This window comes from Anabrus simplex, chromosome 2, assembly GCF_040414725.1.
Source record: "Anabrus simplex isolate iqAnaSimp1 chromosome 2, ASM4041472v1, whole genome shotgun sequence".
In the NCBI taxonomy this organism is placed as follows: Eukaryota; Metazoa; Arthropoda; class Insecta; order Orthoptera; family Tettigoniidae; genus Anabrus; species Anabrus simplex.
This window is the reverse complement of record NC_090266.1, coordinates 698159064-698177761: the sequence shown is the minus strand read 5'-3', so window position 1 is coordinate 698177761 and position 18698 is coordinate 698159064. Positions and strand designations below refer to the sequence as shown.

At 38.3% G+C, this 18698-nt stretch overlaps 1 protein-coding gene across 6 annotated transcripts in view; it reads left to right on the top strand.

Annotated features, from left to right (window-relative positions):
• LOC136864377 (BLOC-2 complex member HPS3) overlaps nucleotides 1–18698 on the top strand; it is a 360759-nt gene that overhangs the window by 124220 nt on the left and 217841 nt on the right. For all 6 annotated transcript variants that reach the window (XM_067141299.2, XM_068226258.1, XM_068226259.1 and 3 more), the window contains one exon: nucleotides 8345–8652. In XM_067141299.2, coding sequence (XP_066997400.2) covers nucleotides 8345–8652 — 308 coding nt within the window. The remainder of the gene's footprint in view (nucleotides 1–8344; nucleotides 8653–18698) is intronic.

The following is an 18698-nucleotide window of genomic DNA, read 5'->3' as shown; positions in this document are numbered from 1 at the left end:
TGATTAAAATTGAAAAAAATTGTTGCAACTCATAGGTTGTAAGTCTTCATCTGGTCAACTCCTTCAAGAAACAGACAATGTACATACAACCCAATGCCTAGAAATATTTTAATGGTTCAGAAGTCTTTTAAGAATTTTTCTCCCAGAGAGCTCTTTGATTCAGATCAGTATTACAAGTTTTGCATTAGATCATTCAGCCTCTTCTGAGACAGACGTATTCAATTGCAGGTAGGCCTCCACATGACTTTGAATTGAGAATGGCCATTCTGCAGTACAAGTTGCCACTAGCAAAATACATAATATTGGGTGTAATACTTTTATGTTTGGATAGAAATTCTTCCCGGTATGCAGGAGAGGCTTCCATACATGTGGCTGGTACCTTTTGCTGGTGCTTCTAAAATTCAAACCACAATACTGGAATACTTGCTGGTAACTCGGCTTCATTACTCGTTGCACTTTGAAATGTGTTCCATGCTCTGGGAAAGCATTCTTTCAGATTATATTTGACACATTTGGGAAATTACTTACTTGTTTGATAGAAGGTAGTTTGGGGTTTAAGAAAGGTTATTCCAGTGAGGTTAAACTTGTAGGATTCCAGCAAGATGTAGCAGATATTTTAGATACAGGAGGTCAAATGGACTATACTGTATTTCTATTGACCTTTCATAGGCTTTTGATAGGGTACGCCGTGTGAAACTACTGATGCAAATGGGGGTAAGACAGAAGAGTGAATGAATGGATGGCTAAATTTCTAGAAAATAGAGAATTAGGGCAAGTGAAGCATTATCTTATAGTATAATGACTGAGGAGGATGGGGGGATCCTCAAGACAGTATTATTGGACCATTATGTTTCCTTATATACGTAAATGATATGACTATAGACCTCCCTTGTGAAACGTGACCGTGCCGCGGTGGGGAGGTTTGTGCATCCCAGTGAAGCAGATAGCCGAAATGTAGGTACAACTGTATCGGATAGGTATCTGTCGAGAGACCAGACTAATGAATGGTTCATTGTGAAACGGGGTTAGCAGACTCTAAGAAGTTGCAACAGTAGCAGTCTCAATGTTTGACACATATGGTCTTGTAATAATATTTAACATGGTTTATCTATGTTAATATTACTACACAGCTGAAAGCAATGTTAACTACAGCTGTAACTAACTCTCGAGGACATGTAGCTCTCTCTGTATGAATAAATGATGTACTGATGATGACTTCCTCCCAGGTAAAATATTCTGGAGGTAAAATAGTCCCCTATTTGAATCTTTGGGTGGGGAATACATCAGAGGGAGCAATTAAAACTTATGTGGAACATGGTTGACGTAAAATGTTTATGGAACATGAAGTGTGGTACTGGCCTACAAACTGTAGAGTGCTTAGGCACTTGATATTATATCACTTGTGGCGACCTGGTGTCTTATATGTTGATGAAAGCTATGAGGTACTGTATGTCAGACTTTTCATAATTTATGATCTGGAACAACAAGCGTGTGTTGTTCAAGTGAAAGTATCATTAAACCAAGTGTCAGAATCAGTGAACACAGAATTATAAAAGTACAGTATCAGTGTGATATAACAAGTGCCGATAGTGAGAATCTGCAAGTCGTGTTGATACATAGAGACAGTGAATGGTATTTATCCATATAACAAAATGGCAAGGACAATCTTCACATCTTCATACACTGCTGCCTTCAAATAGATAGGCTCTTTCCTCATCATTCCCAGTTCTACAGCCATCTCTTCTTAGTCCCCGAAGAGCTCATTTCTGCTTCCCAGGTTCATCGGAAGGGTTCATTTTGTGTTCTTATCTCTCTGTGTGTGACTTGAGTTCTGATATTACGAAGGCTGTAAATAATGTAGTGTCAACATAGTCTAGACACTTGCAGGAGATCGGGAATGTGCAGGTAGGATACGGAAGCCGTCAGGTGGCGCTGTTGTCGATGTGTAGTGTGCATTTGATGGCCACCCAGTTGAGAGTGTTGTTGCTGTGTGGCATTGAAGTGAAGAGTGTCGATTTCACTTATCTGAAACATGTTTTCAAAAGGTGATCAGCATTCGTGGCTTAAAATCGAGGTTGCCCGCGGCAAAAATGCATCAGGATGTTATCGAGGATTACGCAAAGTATGTGGCAATAATGCATTATCGTATAGGACAGTTACATGATGGGTTAAGACATTTCGTGCAGATCAGAATGAGACTGCGGATTTGCACTGCACTGGTTGGCTGTCCATTCCTCAAGATCAGATTGACATTGTGAGTGGTCTCGTTTCTGTAAACCATCGATGGACTGTCCGGAAATTATCCATAGAGTTTGGTCTTGGTCATCGAACAGTTTGGCACATACTAACAAAATGTCTTAACATGAGGAAAATTGCATCCTGTTGGGTTCCACATCAACTTGCTGATGTATAGAAATGGCACCGGTATGCACTGCCTGGCATCCACGTGGAGGAGATGCATTTCTGCAGCATATTGTTGCCCTTGATGAGATGTGGCCATGAGCTTATGAGCCTGAATTAAAGCGCCACTCGAATGAATGGCTTTACCCGGGTTCGTCACATCCACAGAAATTTCGACAGGAACCCAGTCGGGTGAATCTTATGCCGATTGTGGTTTACGACTAAGAGGGTGTTATTTTTATGCATGCTATGCCTGAGGGACAAACCGTCAACAGTGATTACTGTTGCCAATTTCTGGAATGACATTTGCATCTGGCTATGTGTGGTGCAAACGTTCACGTTTATTGCGAGTCGATCGCCCTGTTGTGTTGTATGTCACAAACAATATCAAGCTCAAAAGCAACTGTGGCATTAGGAGGTCTTGGAACACCATCTGTACTCACCAGACTTGACTCCTTGTGAGTTTGACCTGTTTCCGAAGTTGAAGGAACCCCTCTGAGGCTGCTGAATTCCTGATGTGGCACCTGTACTCCTTTTAGTAGGGTGCTCTGTCGCTGTCTTCACCAGAGAACGCCTTGTCAACAGTCCACCAAGCCTTATCGACATTTGGCAAAATCAAGTAGCAAATATTTAAGAATAACTTAAATATTATATTTAAGCGGTCCGCCTATTCAGTACATATTTAATTTATTAAACCTAGTTCATGTTTCCTCCCCTAAGGGACGTCATCAGCTAGAATAAATCACACAATATATCTGATACAAAAATTTACATTAATAGATTGGTAAGACAAATTAAAATACATTTTTGCACTCATGGACATTTAAAATAAAATATTTGCAAACTTTGTTGAAGTTTCAAGTCATATAGTCAATAAAATTAATGTAAATTGCTCATTAAAATTCTTGATGACAAAGTTCGTGGAAGCTAACATTTGTATTTAGAAAATCGTAAGATGAACATTGATGTGAGTAAAAACATTTGATTTCAAATATTTCTTGATAAATGATCCTTAAGATCTTTGATAGAAATTCCTTTTAATTGCATTTAAGAATGAATGCTTCCGGATTCCGAGTTGGTACATTGAACTGCAGTACTGATCACTGTTGAGGGTCGTTTTGGGAGGGAGCCAATCCACCAGCAGTATCCCTTCAAGAACCATGTCTTGCTGACGGTGACCACACTCTCAAAGAACTCCACTGGATCTGCACTCTACTGTTGCACCATCTGAGGGCATATCTGTACACGCTTCTGTTTTTGCGCAGTGGTGAGGGAATGGAGCACCCATTGTGCACACAACTTCTTCATTTTCAAATCCTTATGGATGAGGGTTCCCCGTGATAGACCTGTTGCCTTCTCTATTTCATCGAATTTATGTAACGGTACATATGTACGATCCCTGATTTTAGGTTGTTTGTAAGTGATGATTTCCCAATTTTAGGTTAGGAAATTTCTGTAAAATAATTTGTAATATGAAGTAGTGAATATCATGTGAATTTGTGAAATAAATATGTAAGAACATAATATTGTAAGAATTTGTAGTTAGGGAAGATTGCAAATGTGCATCATTATGTTTTGTTTAAATTTCTGTTTGGGTAAGAGTCTGTGCACATGGCCTAGCAGTGAAGATTGTGCAACAAGGAAAACGATGACTGTATCGGTATAGTTGGTTGAAGTTGGTTAAAAGTGTTGCAACAAGTGGTTTAGAAACCTGGGAGTACAGCCGGTAAGTGTATGCTGAAGAAGGTAATTCAACAATGTGTATGAACGTGTAAAATCGCTATTAATAATAATGCTATTTGCTTTACGTCCCACTAACTACTTTTACAGTCTTTGGAGACGCCGAGGTGCCGGAATTTAGTCCCGCAGGAGTTCTTTTACGTGCCAGTAAATCTACTGACACGGGGCTGTCGTATTTGAGCACCTTCAAATACCACCGGACTGAGCCAGGATCGAACCTGCCAAGTTGGGGTTAGAAGGCCAGCGCCTTAACCGTCTGAGCCACTCAGCCCGACGAAGATCGCTATTTGTGGATCGACTGCTCGATAACCAATCTAGAAGCTCCGAGTTTGAATGAGCTTGCGTTGACCTGAGTGACGCTTGAAGATGTTTCAGTGGTAGCGTTTCCAGTGGACTTTTGCAGACATGACAGCCATATAGAGCAAGCCTACATCTATGTGTGTGCGTGTGCAGCGAGTTGATTACTATTATTGTTCATGACCATTGCATTTGCTGTTGATAATGATTACCGTTATGAAGTCTTTGATGTACGAGTTCTGTTGCATTACTGTACCATTACAGAGTCATGACGAGTGCATTCCTGGTGAGCAGTTGGTGGAAGACACTATGTAGTGTTCTTTTGTAAGTCAAGTCAGACCCTGTATTATTCCTCTACGAGGAAATGCGCACTGTGGGTAGTGTTTTATAGGTGTAATCTGGAGATAATATGTTGTTGTACACATAACTGACTATTGCTAGAAGAAATTGTAGGCCAAGTGTTCAGCGCTTGGTCGTTCTTTGATTGATTTGATGTGGCATTTGTCTTGCATCTAGTCCACAGAAGGTTTTTTTTGTCACATGGTGAAGTTGTTTGATTAACAGAGTATAGTGAGGTGACTGGGTTCATTTTAACATACAGTTATAATCTGGGATAAATAGATTCCGTGCTATTGTGTTTCCATGCTGTTGTGCTAATGTAAGATAAGGTTAAGAAGGGACAGTTGTCTTATCAGTAGGAAATTATCAGTTTGAAGCGTGCCCTTCAGAACTATGTGTAGTTTTGGTGTATAGCTCGTAGATGTTGTTTGTGGATGTTTGTATTGGTCTCGTTATGGGATGATTATTGTTGGTGTTTGTTTAGTTTTATTTTGTTTTGGGAGTAAATTCTAGTAGTGAAACTTGTGGTAACTTTTTTGTTCGTGGAATAAGAAAAAACCTGGCATGCTGCCCAAATTTATTTTCAGGGTTAAATAGTAGCAGGTAATGTAATGAAGCAAGTTTGGAGCCTTGTCAGCATGATAACCATCGCCTTGGGAGAAAGAATTCAGTCATGCTATATAGAGTCAGTTATTCCTGTAAATCTTTTGCAGGTGGCGCTCACTTTCATTATTTATATTTATTTCGATATTTATATCTTGTTCTAGTTACCATTTATCCATTTAGTGTTTGAATTTCACCATGAAGTTAAACGTGATTTGCCTGTGCCCCATTATCAAGTCATTGACACTTTGGGCATTCTTTGGTTTGTGTGCAGTTGCTGGACGCCCAGTGCTTTTGTGTTTTTCAGCACAGTCCCTGTTGTTTCTGAACTCTGTTACCTAACGGAACACAGATCTGTGGCTTAGTGTTGTTTCCCTACGTATGGCTACTAACCTCTAGTGAATGTCTGAAACAATCGTTCTTTTCCTTCACGGAAACCACACTCTTCACCGTTGCCCACACTTGTCTGCTTCCATGTTGTCTTATCGATGTCAACCGGTGTACTCACAAGCTAGAACAAGTGCTGATGCAATGCGCCACCTATGGGAAGCAGCAACACCATCTGGTGGCGGTAGACTGTACTATAGTCTATCTTCATGCATACATTGCCACATACTTCAAACTGCTACTTTGCAGGAGTTATAAGGGCAGTGCCAATCAGTATTGAACGTATTAAATATAATAATAGGAATGACATCTTGAGGAAAATTCTTACTGGCTAATGTGATTGTTCAGAATTCCTCAGTCTAATTTATTTTCCTTTCTTTCTTTCTTTCTTTCTTTCTTTGATTTCTTTCTTTCTTTCTTTCTTTCTTTCTTTCTTTGATTTTAGTTTTAGCTGATTTAGGTAAAATAAAATGGGTAATGTAAATTGTGTAAAAAAAGTAAAATAAAAATTATGTACAGTAGAATCACGATTAACTGAGTCCTGGTTGACCAAGGCTCTGGGTTAACCGAGGGAGTTGTTGGAAAATAAGCATGCATATTTTTGTACCAGTGCGGTTTTAGGCGGCATGTATCAGTGAAGTTGAATGGTAGTTTAGAGATTTGCAGGCGCTGGTAACTTTATAGGTTGGTCAGTGGCTACTGCTAGGTCGAGTAGTGATGCACCGGTCCGTGCTGCTGCTAGATCGAGCGTTGTTCTAAGAATTTGCACTACCCACAACCCTCCCATCCTCACGATTTGAGGAAGCCTGGTCACATGTCTCCTCGATCGTCTAACATTGCATTTGATTTATTTGTTACCCCCTGTGGGTGAGGGACACAGGCGAAGAATACACCCATGGTATCCCCTCCCTGTCGTAAGAGGAGACTAAAAGGGGCAACCAAGGGATGATCAAATTAGAACCATGATACTACTTGTAATTAGTACCACCACACAGGGAACACCATGGGTCGCTTTTACTTGCGCATAGTACCACTAGGTTAGGTATACAATAGGTTTGTGATTAGTAGCAACAGTGTGTGTTCAGGATGCTTTTTACAGTACCTAGGATTCGTACCACTATATGAGCGACACCATGGTTCTGCCTTGCGTATGATTAGTACCCACTATGTGAGGAACACCACGGGATACTGCGAGTCCCTGTAGTTAGTCCACTTCTGTGAAGAACACCATAGGTTTGCATTGCCTGTAAATAGCAACACAATATGTGAAACGCCATAGGTCTGTGTTACATGTGTGCGTTACATTACCTGTGAGTAGTACCATAATCTGTGGAATACCGCGAGTCTACGCTACTTTTGTTTAGTACCGCAATATGACAAATACCATGGTTCTACTTTCCTAGCAATAAGTACCATTATGAGGGGCCGACGACCTGGATTTTGGACCCATTTAGACTACAAGCATCATCGATTCAGTATTGTGCTTTAGAAGCAGCCCCGTGGTTAGTAATACTATTGTTTAATGCTAGTTTCTGGGAATGTGGGGCATTGCGGGTCAGATTCACTGATTGTCTTAACTTTTCCATCCATTCATTCTTCATCCTCATGTTTTGAATTCTGGTCTGTGGAGGATTATGGATTTTTAATTGTCCTTACATTTCGTCTCTTTTTCATGCCATTAGGGGCCGATGACCTAGATGTTCGGCCCCTTTAAACAACAAGCACCATCATCATCATCATCATCATCATCATTATTTATTTATTTACTGTCAGTTGGAGTTAAGTCCTCGTTACATTGTTGGTGTATCTGATTGTTACGGTGGTGTAAATCTATGTAGGCCTGTTCTAGGCGAGTGGTGCATTGGCGTTAAATTGCAGCATGCAAGAGAGGCAAAACTTTAGCCCAAGAAACTATGAAATACTTTTTCAAAAAGTAATCTCCTCATTTAATATTGTAATCTGTGTAACTTTCAAGAAAATATTAGGTAAAAAACTGATAAGGAATCTGCCACCTGGGTGACAGCCCTAAATGCAGATCAGTATTGATTGATTGATTGATTGATTGAACTGTATAAAGCATTCAATGTAAATTTTTAGGAATGACTGCTTATTGTAATAATCAAGTGCTATACAGATTTGGGCATTTTTTCATCATTTACAATCTATTAGCACGTTATCCCCATATTATCTTAGTTTCTCTGTATTTGAAGTAGTATCATTCTCAGTTAGCTCAGATAATTGCAATTGTACTGTATATGCCATTTTAATACTTTGTGCTCTTTGTATATTTTTTTTAACATTGGTCATATTGCATACTTACTTTATGTCAAGATGGTACGTCACTGTGCAGTTGTACTTGTGTACAGTACTTGCATATTATCATCAATCAACCGACTAGCCGACCAATTGAGAATTTATTTTAGTTAAATTTGGACGAACAATGACTTGAGGAAGAAGCCAAGAAAAGGTGGAAGTCCTCCTAAGTATAACAAGATTAGGAATATATATGGTTTTGTAGTACCAACCGACTGACTGACCATGCTTAGTTCTCACTAATTTAATTTTGGTTTATTTACAGATCAGGTGGCTGATATGGTTCATCCTATGCGATCAACACATTATAGCAGTTTAGGTGGAATTATATGTTTGGTGACAACCCTCCAAGAAGGTTATTTGTATTATTTCTCCATGGAGACATCTCACTCTTCACCATTGTTTCAACAAGCAGCTTGCATAACAGTCTACCCATTTACAGCTCCTGTATCATCTGTTGTTTTGGAGAACTACTTGCTGCATGCCTTAACAGACACAGGTCTGGAAACATACACCATGCGTGTGGGTCACCATTTGCTTAGAGATGTGCAGGCTGTTGATGATATTAATGTGGTAAGGATTTTATTTGTTCATTTTCACTTACATTATTTTTGATGGTACAAATATTCTTTGATGTTGTTGTCCATTACACAGTAACAATAATAACTACAGGGATTTTTATCAAATGCACTACTGCCTTATAACAGTAAATGAATTACCTCATTGGAGTGATTTCAGCTACTTTTGAGCTTTCATTCTCAGCAGTTGACTCATGGGAGAAAAACATTTGATGTTTATATCTTATTACTAGTATTGTGGTCCACGGGTTGCAGTGGACCACGTGCCACTGTAGATAGTTACTTTTCTAAGAAGAGTGCAAGAAAGTGCAATTACTAAAACATTAGCCTTAATATTCATGAATTTCTCTATATTTTGGTACCAAAATGTAGGCAGGATTGTTCAGAAACATTTTTATAACTCTATGTAAATTCTGTAAAGTTAGAATTTCACCCGCTATTCACATTACATAATATAAGTCTCTGGCTTGAAATAGTGATGAAAATAGTTATGTTTCAATTCAATTAATATGAAGTTGCATACTTGTAGCTTTCTTTTTCATACTTCAGATATTCACTATTGTCCACTGAAATGAAATATCGTATGGCTTTTAGTGCCGGGATATCCTAGGACGGGTTCGGCTCGCCAGGTGCGGGTCTTTCTAATTGACACCCGTAGGCGACCTGTGCGTCGTGATGAGGATGAAATGATGATGAAGACAACACATGCACCCAGCCCCCGTGTCATTGGAATTAACCAATTAAGGTTAAAAACCCCGACCCAGCCGGGAATCGAACGCGGGACCCTCTGAACCGAAGGCCAGTATACTGACCGTTCAGCCAATGAGTCGGACTATTGTCCACTGATACTATGTTAGTGACCGTCTGTAAGTTCACTTATAAAATGCAGCAAGCAGTAAGCCAGACAGCCTCTTCCAGAAAGGGAGTATGAGGGTTATTTATAGCCATGTCTGTTTATATGTCATATGTTGAAATTCATTATCCCTGGTTATTTGTCTACAGTTTGGGCAGGAAGAAATGCAGACAAGAATTTTTGTTTTGTTTTGTGATTTTGTCCCACTATATTGCAATCGTGTCCAATTGTGCGCTGCTCAAATAAAATAAATAACGTTCCTAAAATTGTTTGAGTGTAGTTATTTCTCTCCTGCAGTTGATGAATCAACTGATATTTTTTCTGTAGCACCGTTGATGTGTTTTGTACATTGCATAGATGAACAAGGAACAGATCACATTTGTTGCCATTGATGCTTTCACGGCCCGTATTTATAGACATGATACTTTATAGGCTTTGGCCTTATGCCGTGTCAAGAAAATAAGGTGAAGTTCTTTACGTTTCACAGAGAACTGTGCTCTGTGTCCTTAGAAGAAATCTCGACTGTCCATGAGAAAGGCTTCTTAAACACTGAATCTTTGAATTTAGACGTTATAATATAAGGGGAAATGGTACATTCATTTGCCACCAGATGGCTCCCAGGACGTGGCACAACGCTAGCATTCGAAGGGGAAGCTGACCGAACCATCAGAACCAGTCTAAGCGGTTCACATAATGTGTGTACATAACATATGACATTGACAGGTGTATGACATAGACACAAGCCTGGAATGAAACATCTGGTGATACGGAACGTACGAATTTGGAAAACACCGAGACGAAATAACAATAGTGAAGGGACAGGGAAGGGAACTACCTGCGTAAATTCTTAATGGCTGGGAACCAGGTATTGCTTAATTGAAGCCGGTGCCCTATACAAATCACATTTATTTCTGACAGTATTACCTTTGTCAGGCACAACTACAGAAAAGACATCTATTGCTTAGTCACAAATTTCATAATATCTAATAATATTCATAAATCAAAACTCATAACCTTAGAAGGTAGTAAAAAACAAAGGATTTATCTTTCTCTTGAAAAATGGTTTAAAACATGGATATAATTATTAGGAAGTTTCGAACAGTAGACAGTAAGCAGGTTCAGGATATAGAAAGAGAATGGGTGACATACAGGGATGCTGTAGTAGTAACAGCAAAGGAATGCGTAGGAACAACTGTATGTTAAGAGGGAAATAGCTAACATCTTGGTGGAATGATGAAGTGAGAGCAGCTTGTAAACATAAGAAATCAGAAATGGCTCCACACAAGGGCTGATGCAGACAGGGAATTGTACATAGATGAAAGAAACAGAGCAAAACAAACGGTTGCTGAATCCAAAAAGAAGTCGTGGGAAGATTTTTGTAATAACCTGGAAAGGCTAGGTAAAGCAGCAGGGAAATCTTATTAGACAGTAATAAAGAATCTTAGGAAGGGAGGGGAAAAAGGAAATGAATAGTGTTTTGGGTAATTCAGGTGAACTCATAATAGATCTCAGGGAGTCACTGGACAGGTAGATGGAATATTTTGAAAATCTTCTCAACATAAAAGGAAATCTTCATGGTGGTGTTGTGAACAACGGAGCTCATGGGGAGGAGGAAAATGATATTGGTGATATTACGCGTGAGGAAGTGGAAAGGATGGTAAATATACTCCATTGTCATAAAGCAGCAGGAATAGATGAAATTAGACCTGAAATGGTGAAGTATAGTGGGAAGGCAGGGATGAAATTTCATCATAGAATAATAAGATTAGCATGGAGTGTTGGTAAGGTACCTTCAAATTGGACAAAAGAAGTAATTGCACCTGTCTATAAGCAAGGGAACAGGAAGGATTGCACCAATTATCGAGGTATCTCATTGATTAGTATACCAGGCAAAGTATTCTTTGGCATTCTTGGAAGGGAGGGTGCGATCAATCGTTGAGAGGAAGTTGGATGAAAACCAGTGTGGTTTCAGACCACAGAGAGGCTGTCAGGATCAGATTTTCAGTATGCGTCAGGTAACTGAAAAATGCTACGAGAGGAATAGGCAATTGTGTTTATGTTTCGTAGATCTAGACAAAGCATATGGCAGGGTACCGAGGGAAGAGATGTCCACTATACTGGGGGACTATGGTATTAAAGGTAGATTATTAAAATCAATCAAAGGCATTTATGTTGACTATTGGGCTTCAGTGAGAATTGATGGTAGAACGAGTTCTTGGTTCAGGGTACTTACAGGGGTTAGACAAGGCTGTAATCTTTCACCGTTGCTGTTCTTAGTTTACATGGATCATCTGCTGAAAGGTATAAAATGGTAAGGAGGGATTCAGTTAGGTGGAAATGTAGTAAGCAGTTTGGCCTATGCTGACGACTTGGTCTTAATGGCAGACTGTGCCGAAAGCCTGCAATCTAATATCTTGGAACTTGAAAATAGGTGTAATGAATATGGTATGAAAATTAGCCTCTCGAAGACTAAATAGATGTCAGTAGGTAAGAAATTCAACAGAATTGAATGTCAGATTGGTGACACAAAGCTACAACAGGTCGATAATTTCAAGTATTTAGGTTGTGTGTTCTCCCAGGATGGTAATATAGTAAGTGAGATTGATATACAATAATAAAAGTACCGAGCTCGATAGCTGCAGTCGCTTAATTGCGGCCAGTATCCAGTATTCGGGAGATCGTGGGTTCGAACCCCACTGTTGGCAGCCCTGAAGATGGTTTTCCGTGGTTTCCCATTTTCACACCAGGCAAATGCTGGGGCTGTACCTTAATTAAGGCCACAGCCGCTTCCTTCCCACTCCTAGCCCTTCCCTGTCCCATCGTCGCCATAAGACCTATCTGTGTCGGTGCGACGTAAAGCAAATAACAATAACATAATAAAACTTTATTATTGTATATCAGCAGATTTCAATACGGATTAAAACATGAGATTAGTCACTTGCAAGTGAGATTGAATCAAGGTATAGTAAAGCTAATGCAGTGAGCTTGCAGTTGCGATCAGCAGTATTCTGTAAGAAGGAAGTCAGCTCCCAGACAAAACTATCTTTACATCGGTCTGTTTTCAGACCAACTTTGCTTTACGGGAGCGAAAGCTGGGTGTATTCATAAGTTAGAAGTAACAGACATGAAATTAGCAAGAATGATTGCTGGTACAAACAGGTGGTAACTATGACCGGAGGGTACTCGGAATGAGGAGATAAAGGCTAATTTAGGAATGAACTCGATGGATGAAGCCATATGCATAAACCGGCTTCGGTGGTGGGCTCATGTGAAACGAATGGAGGAGGATAGGTTACCTAGGAGAATAATGGACTCTGCTATGGAGGGTAAGAGAAGTAGAGGGAGACCAAGACGAGGATGGTTAGACTCGGTTTCTAACGATTTAAATATAACAGGTATAGAACTAAATGAGGCCACAACACTAGTTGCAAATCGAGCATTGTGGCGACGTTTAGTAAATTCACAGAGGCTTGCAGACTGAACGCTGAAAAGCATAACAGTCTATAATGATAACGTATTGCAACATGCCCAGCGGTGGCTTTCTCCTCAATTTTGCCTCACGAATGGGTGATAAATCTAATGCAACCTTTGGTGGCCTCGTAGTCCTAATTCTTACCAAGTTCCAGGTTGGACTGATAAAAATATAGGTATCACCATCGCGCTGTACTTCCTCATACTTCACCTCAAGTTGTAGTACTAATTTAATATGATGTTGCCTGTGCAATATTTCCACTTAAATGTTGCTAATTAACTATCCGAAATCGGGGATGGATATACCAATCAAGTGAGGTGGTTGCATGTCCATATTAAGTCAATATCTCAGGGTAAAAACATCTATGTATATTCAAAAATACTATTTACCTTCGTAAGTTCTGTTGAAGAGGTTGTATACTTCAATATGTTACTCATTTTCTCCAAAATCCTACCGTAGAATCAATATGAGCCTCTGAAAATCATGATTCCGAAATACCAGTCTAAATATATCCTATAACTACTCTTCCTATCTCTGCCTTTGAAAATAAATGCTAAAATAATCTTAAAACTAATTTATTAGCATGCCAATACTATAATTAACAAAATAATGATCATCTTTGGTAATAGAGGAAAATAAACTCGAATATCACATATTATCTTTCTTGACAACTCAAATTAATGAATTAACATAATTAAAATTGGGCAGGTATCTTTAATTCATTTGGGCAATTATTATTTTGCTGCGTGACCACATTTCATCATTTTATTTAATCATGGGGACAATTAGGATTTACTCTTTATTAAAGGAGGGAGTGGTCTTTCTTTCCTTTAGGTCTATTTGCAGTACTGTTTGGAATTGGTTTGGGAATTTGCGTATTGACTTGTTTATGGCACGAGATAAGTAACTCTTTCCAATTATGGCTTCAAAATGCCATTTTAAGTATCTAAAAGAAATTAATCCTAACCATAAATATTAATTCCAACATCCTTATATATTAAAAATGTGTGCCAAAAATAAAATTAAATATCTTCATTTACGAGTGCCATCTCTATGTTCTTCAACCGTCATAACCTGCCAGAATCGTACCGATCAATTAATTATTATGTGTATTTTCAATTAAAATGGTTCCTTCTACTGCCTACTAATTTTACCATTTTCAGGTTAACGCGTGTTCCAATATTGTATATTCACTATGTGAGACAAATACATATTACTAGGCGACTATATCTCTTTCCCATATGCACTTCAAATACATGTAAATTACGATCAACCTATCTCCATATTTCATTTGAGTTCGACCAATTGACCATTTAACCTCACTGCTACACTTAATATTCATGTATCTAGGCCTTAATTCCACTGCTTGCCTCATTTTCAATCACAACATAACTGTAGCTAAGCATAAATTTGCACCTATTTCCTTCAATCATTTACTTACACAATACCTATTCAACATCTCAAATCTCCAACAACATATTATCATTTATGCTTTTAATTACTGCGATTCCTCCGCATACAATCAATATCTCTACTCAGCTTCTTCATAATGTCTACCACATCGCAGTAAAACATTTCTTTTACCTTAATATCTACTCAAAACACCGCAAGCTGCTACTGTTTATTTCAACTCATCGTAAATATGGACGATATTGGCCTAGTTATTCAATCTGGTCATTGGGTAGCCTAGGTTTATTATTATTATACTGCACTTCACTTTCACATCTCAGCCTCGCCTAGCTTGAATACGACGTTCCCCTAAGCATATAGGTTCAAAAACATCAATTCTCTTCCCGATACTGCTCACATTAACCTCAGATCAAACTTATGAGCACGACAGTATATTACTACACATAAATAATACGTATCTGTGGTTATTTTCTCCGGCATATGCCTTAGAATTCACACCTTGGCACAAACAGGTCATATCTTTGGCACTTCAGCATTCCTACAATTATACTATACCAAATGAAATACTTTATAGTTAAATTTCTTATAATGTTACTTATCTCAGGCTATTCTATGTCCGACGTTGCTTTCTTCTTCCTCCTCACGGCATCTCGGAACGTCTAGCCTTGTGCTGGATTACGTCATGCTGGATCTCTAGGTCTTCAGGCTTGAGCTTACGATGATCTGGTCAGCCTTCCTCCATCGCTTTAGGCTAGCTCCATTTCGTGTTCAAATTCCATGCAACGAAAAGATATTATTAAATTGATAGAATACATCTTAATTTTCAGTATATAGAGCTCTTCCAATGACTTTGTCTAACTGTATTTATATTTCTTTTCCTCTATAGATACTGCTCAGATTCAATTTTATTTTCATAAACTGGTTCTTCCTTGGTTTTCTATGTTGTCTGAATAATGTTCTTTAAATCTTATAAATGGGCTATACGTATAATTTGAGGAAAATTTGGCCGTTTATTAAGTCAGTGTAGGCCTTATTTACGAATGCCATATTCCGACACCTCTTCTTCCGTACAGTATTTGAAATGTATTATGCGTGTTTCCCTGCCGTTTTTACGTATTTTCCAGTAGTTTGTTTCTGGATTCTTCCTTCGTATGGCTCCTATTATGGTTATATTGATTATGTCAGCTAATCTTCTGGTCAGGTAATTGCAATTCACAGTTCGTTTACGACGAAAATCTTCTTGCCAAAGTAGATAATAATAGAACGTTTTTCAATTTTTTTTACGTACAATGGTTCATTTCTCATAGAGTTTTCTTTCCATCTCGCCAGGCACTGCCTCCTGATTGCGGTGAACTTGTCATAAAAAGTTATTCCGTGCATTCTCAACGTTTGAAGCTGATCTGCGCCATTTTTCTTCCGATCTATATTCATGTAAATTGACGTCAATCGTAACGTAATGGTACATTTTCTCCTCCCACTTATTTTTTTAAATATGTTGGTCACAATATATTTATACTATGCTTCCATTTGTGTAATAAATGGACCTTTACGTTACTCAACTTCCTTCTCCATACTTCATTCCATGACTGTTGACTTTGCAATTACTCTATGTATTTCCTTTTTAAACAATCTCGTCTTCTCCATCTGTTTGACATTCCGAATTAATGCATCCTTCCTTTCCGCATATCTCCGGCATATTATTTAAGGATTGTTCCTGATTTTCCCTGTAATAATACTTGATATTTGCTGCGTTATGGATCCAACTTATAATTTTGTTATCCGTTTTCTTTCCTCTATTACCATTTCCCTCATGATCTAATTCAAAATTGTCGTTTTTCTTTTCTCAGGAACGTCTAACCCTGTATTGAAATTCTGTGCATTCGGGTTAAGATGACGTTTCCCTGCTTCTGAATTTTTATTTTGTTGGAGCTCTAAACTCTCTGCGCCCTCGATATCTCCAACAATCTCCTTGTCTTTAATTGCTTGCTTCCATTTTTCTTGATTTCTCGAGTCTTCTTTCTGCTCCTGGGCATATCTTCTATTTGCGAACTCCCTTTCTCTGAAGTTCCGTCCACCTCTTCCTCCGTAATAATTCCTTCTTCGGATCATATTTCTGTTTCTTGTATATCTGTTACTTGGCCTGTCATATGGCACATATCTTCCATCCCTCTGATATGTCTGTCGATATTCTTGATCTCTTTGACGTTGGTATCCTCTCATCTCTTTTCTTTCATCCATCTCCTGGTTCCTAGCCACGTCTCTTTGTCCTCTTCGTTTGTTAATTTCATAATTCTCATGGGCTATTACATTGATTGACTCTTCATTTCCCATATTACATATTAACCTACTCGTGGGATGAGAAGTCGTCATGTCAATTTGTCTCAGCCTATCTTCCATTTCAATAGCCGTTTGAACATTCGAGGTCGCCAATAATCTCTGTATTTCAGGTGGAAGTTGGCTTTGAATAGTTTTAATAGCTTCCAATTCACTGGGTGCATAATCCAAATCCTGAAAACGTTGAAATTGGAAAGCAAAATAGTCACTATATCTTGTCTGACCGGCAACAGCGAATTTTCGTGAATACAATTCCATTCTAAGTTGCTGTTGTACTTCCGGACACCAATATCTCCTTAGAAATGCCGTTTTAAAATCCTCATATTCGTGGAAACTGTACTTAAATGCCTGGTACCAAATACTTTGGTTAGCATCTAAATGATTTTCAATTACTTTGAGTCGTTTCTCGTTTGGAACGTTATTATCCCGAAAATAATCCTCCGTCTCCCTCAAAAATCGTTTTGGGGATAAACTTGCAGTATTATTAAAATGTTTTGGCTTATCCTCGATTGGTTTAATTATATTTATTATTGCTGGACTTCCATTATTACCATTTCCGTTCCCATCGAACTTCCATTAATACCTTGGCTTGAATCCGTAGTCATTGCTGGTGTTGTTTCCCTATCACAAGCCTGAATTTCTCCTGTTCTCATGACATTAGGCCTTGTTGTTCGGTTCTCTATTCTCATTTCCTGAATTTCCTTACGAATCGTATGTAATTCTTTCTCCGTTCTGCTGATTCTGTTGTCAGTTTCATTTTTATTCCGTTCAGCTTTTTGCTGTATTATTTTAATTTTATCTGACACCTGCTCTCTTGCCAGAATATTTACTTCCACTGATTTATTCGTTGTTTCAATTGCTTCATTCAATTTGTTAATTCTTTCTGTGGAATCTATCCTCAAACTCTCCAAATTATCCGTTATACTCTTCATCTCTTCCATTTTTAACTTTTGAATGACATTTCTGCTTTCTGTCAATTCTTCCATAACTTTATATATTTCTTGATTTACCTCTTGATTCTTATTTTCCATAATCCCTGTCATATCCTTACGTAAAACGTCAATATCCACTTTAATTTGTATCATTTCACTTCCGACTTTTTCCTTTTCCATCCTTACAGCTTCTTTCACTTCCTTCATTGTTTCCTGCTGTTTTTCTTCTTGCCTGTTAATGAATTCTTGAAGTTTTCCGTCAATCATTTGCTTTTGTTTCTTGTCCTGTACGTTGATTATTTTCTGAAATTCCTCATTCTTCTCATTCATCCTTTCCAAGAGCTTTCCTTCCAGTCTGTTAATGTTTTCTTCATTCTGCTTCCTATTTTCTTCATTCTGCTTCCTAATTTCTTCAGCCATCTGGTTCCTATTTTCTTCATTCTGCTTCCTAATTTCTTCATTCTGCTTCCTAATTTCTTCAGCCATCTGGTTCCTATTTTCTTCATTCTGCTTCCTAATTTCTTCATTCTGCTTCCTAATTTCTTCAGCCATCTGTTGTTGTCTCTCCTCCTGATTTTTAATCATCTCCTGGAGCAGCTTCTCACTTTGCTTCCTATTTTCTTCATTCGCCTGTTGTTGTTTCTCCTCCTGATTTTTAATCATGCCCTGGAGCAGCTTCTCATTTTGCTTCCTATTTTCTTCAGCTATCTGTCTAAACACTTCAAGAATCCCTAATTGCTCTTCCTTGGTTTTCTGTATTACTTCATCTCTCTTCCTGTTCTCCTCCTCAATTTCTTTCTTATAATCCTCAAATTGTGATTTTAATTGAGCTAAGTTCGACATTTTTTTAATATTCCACTTAAAATGCTCTATAATTCCAGTTATGTTATCTATAACCCTAATTCTCTATTTATCCTTCAACTTCAACCAACCAATCATCAAATATCAACATAAAATAGTCTATTAGACTTATAACTATATCTGTTATTATAAATACTGCAAAGTTTACTTTGTTATTTCTTGTTTAACTGGGAAAGACT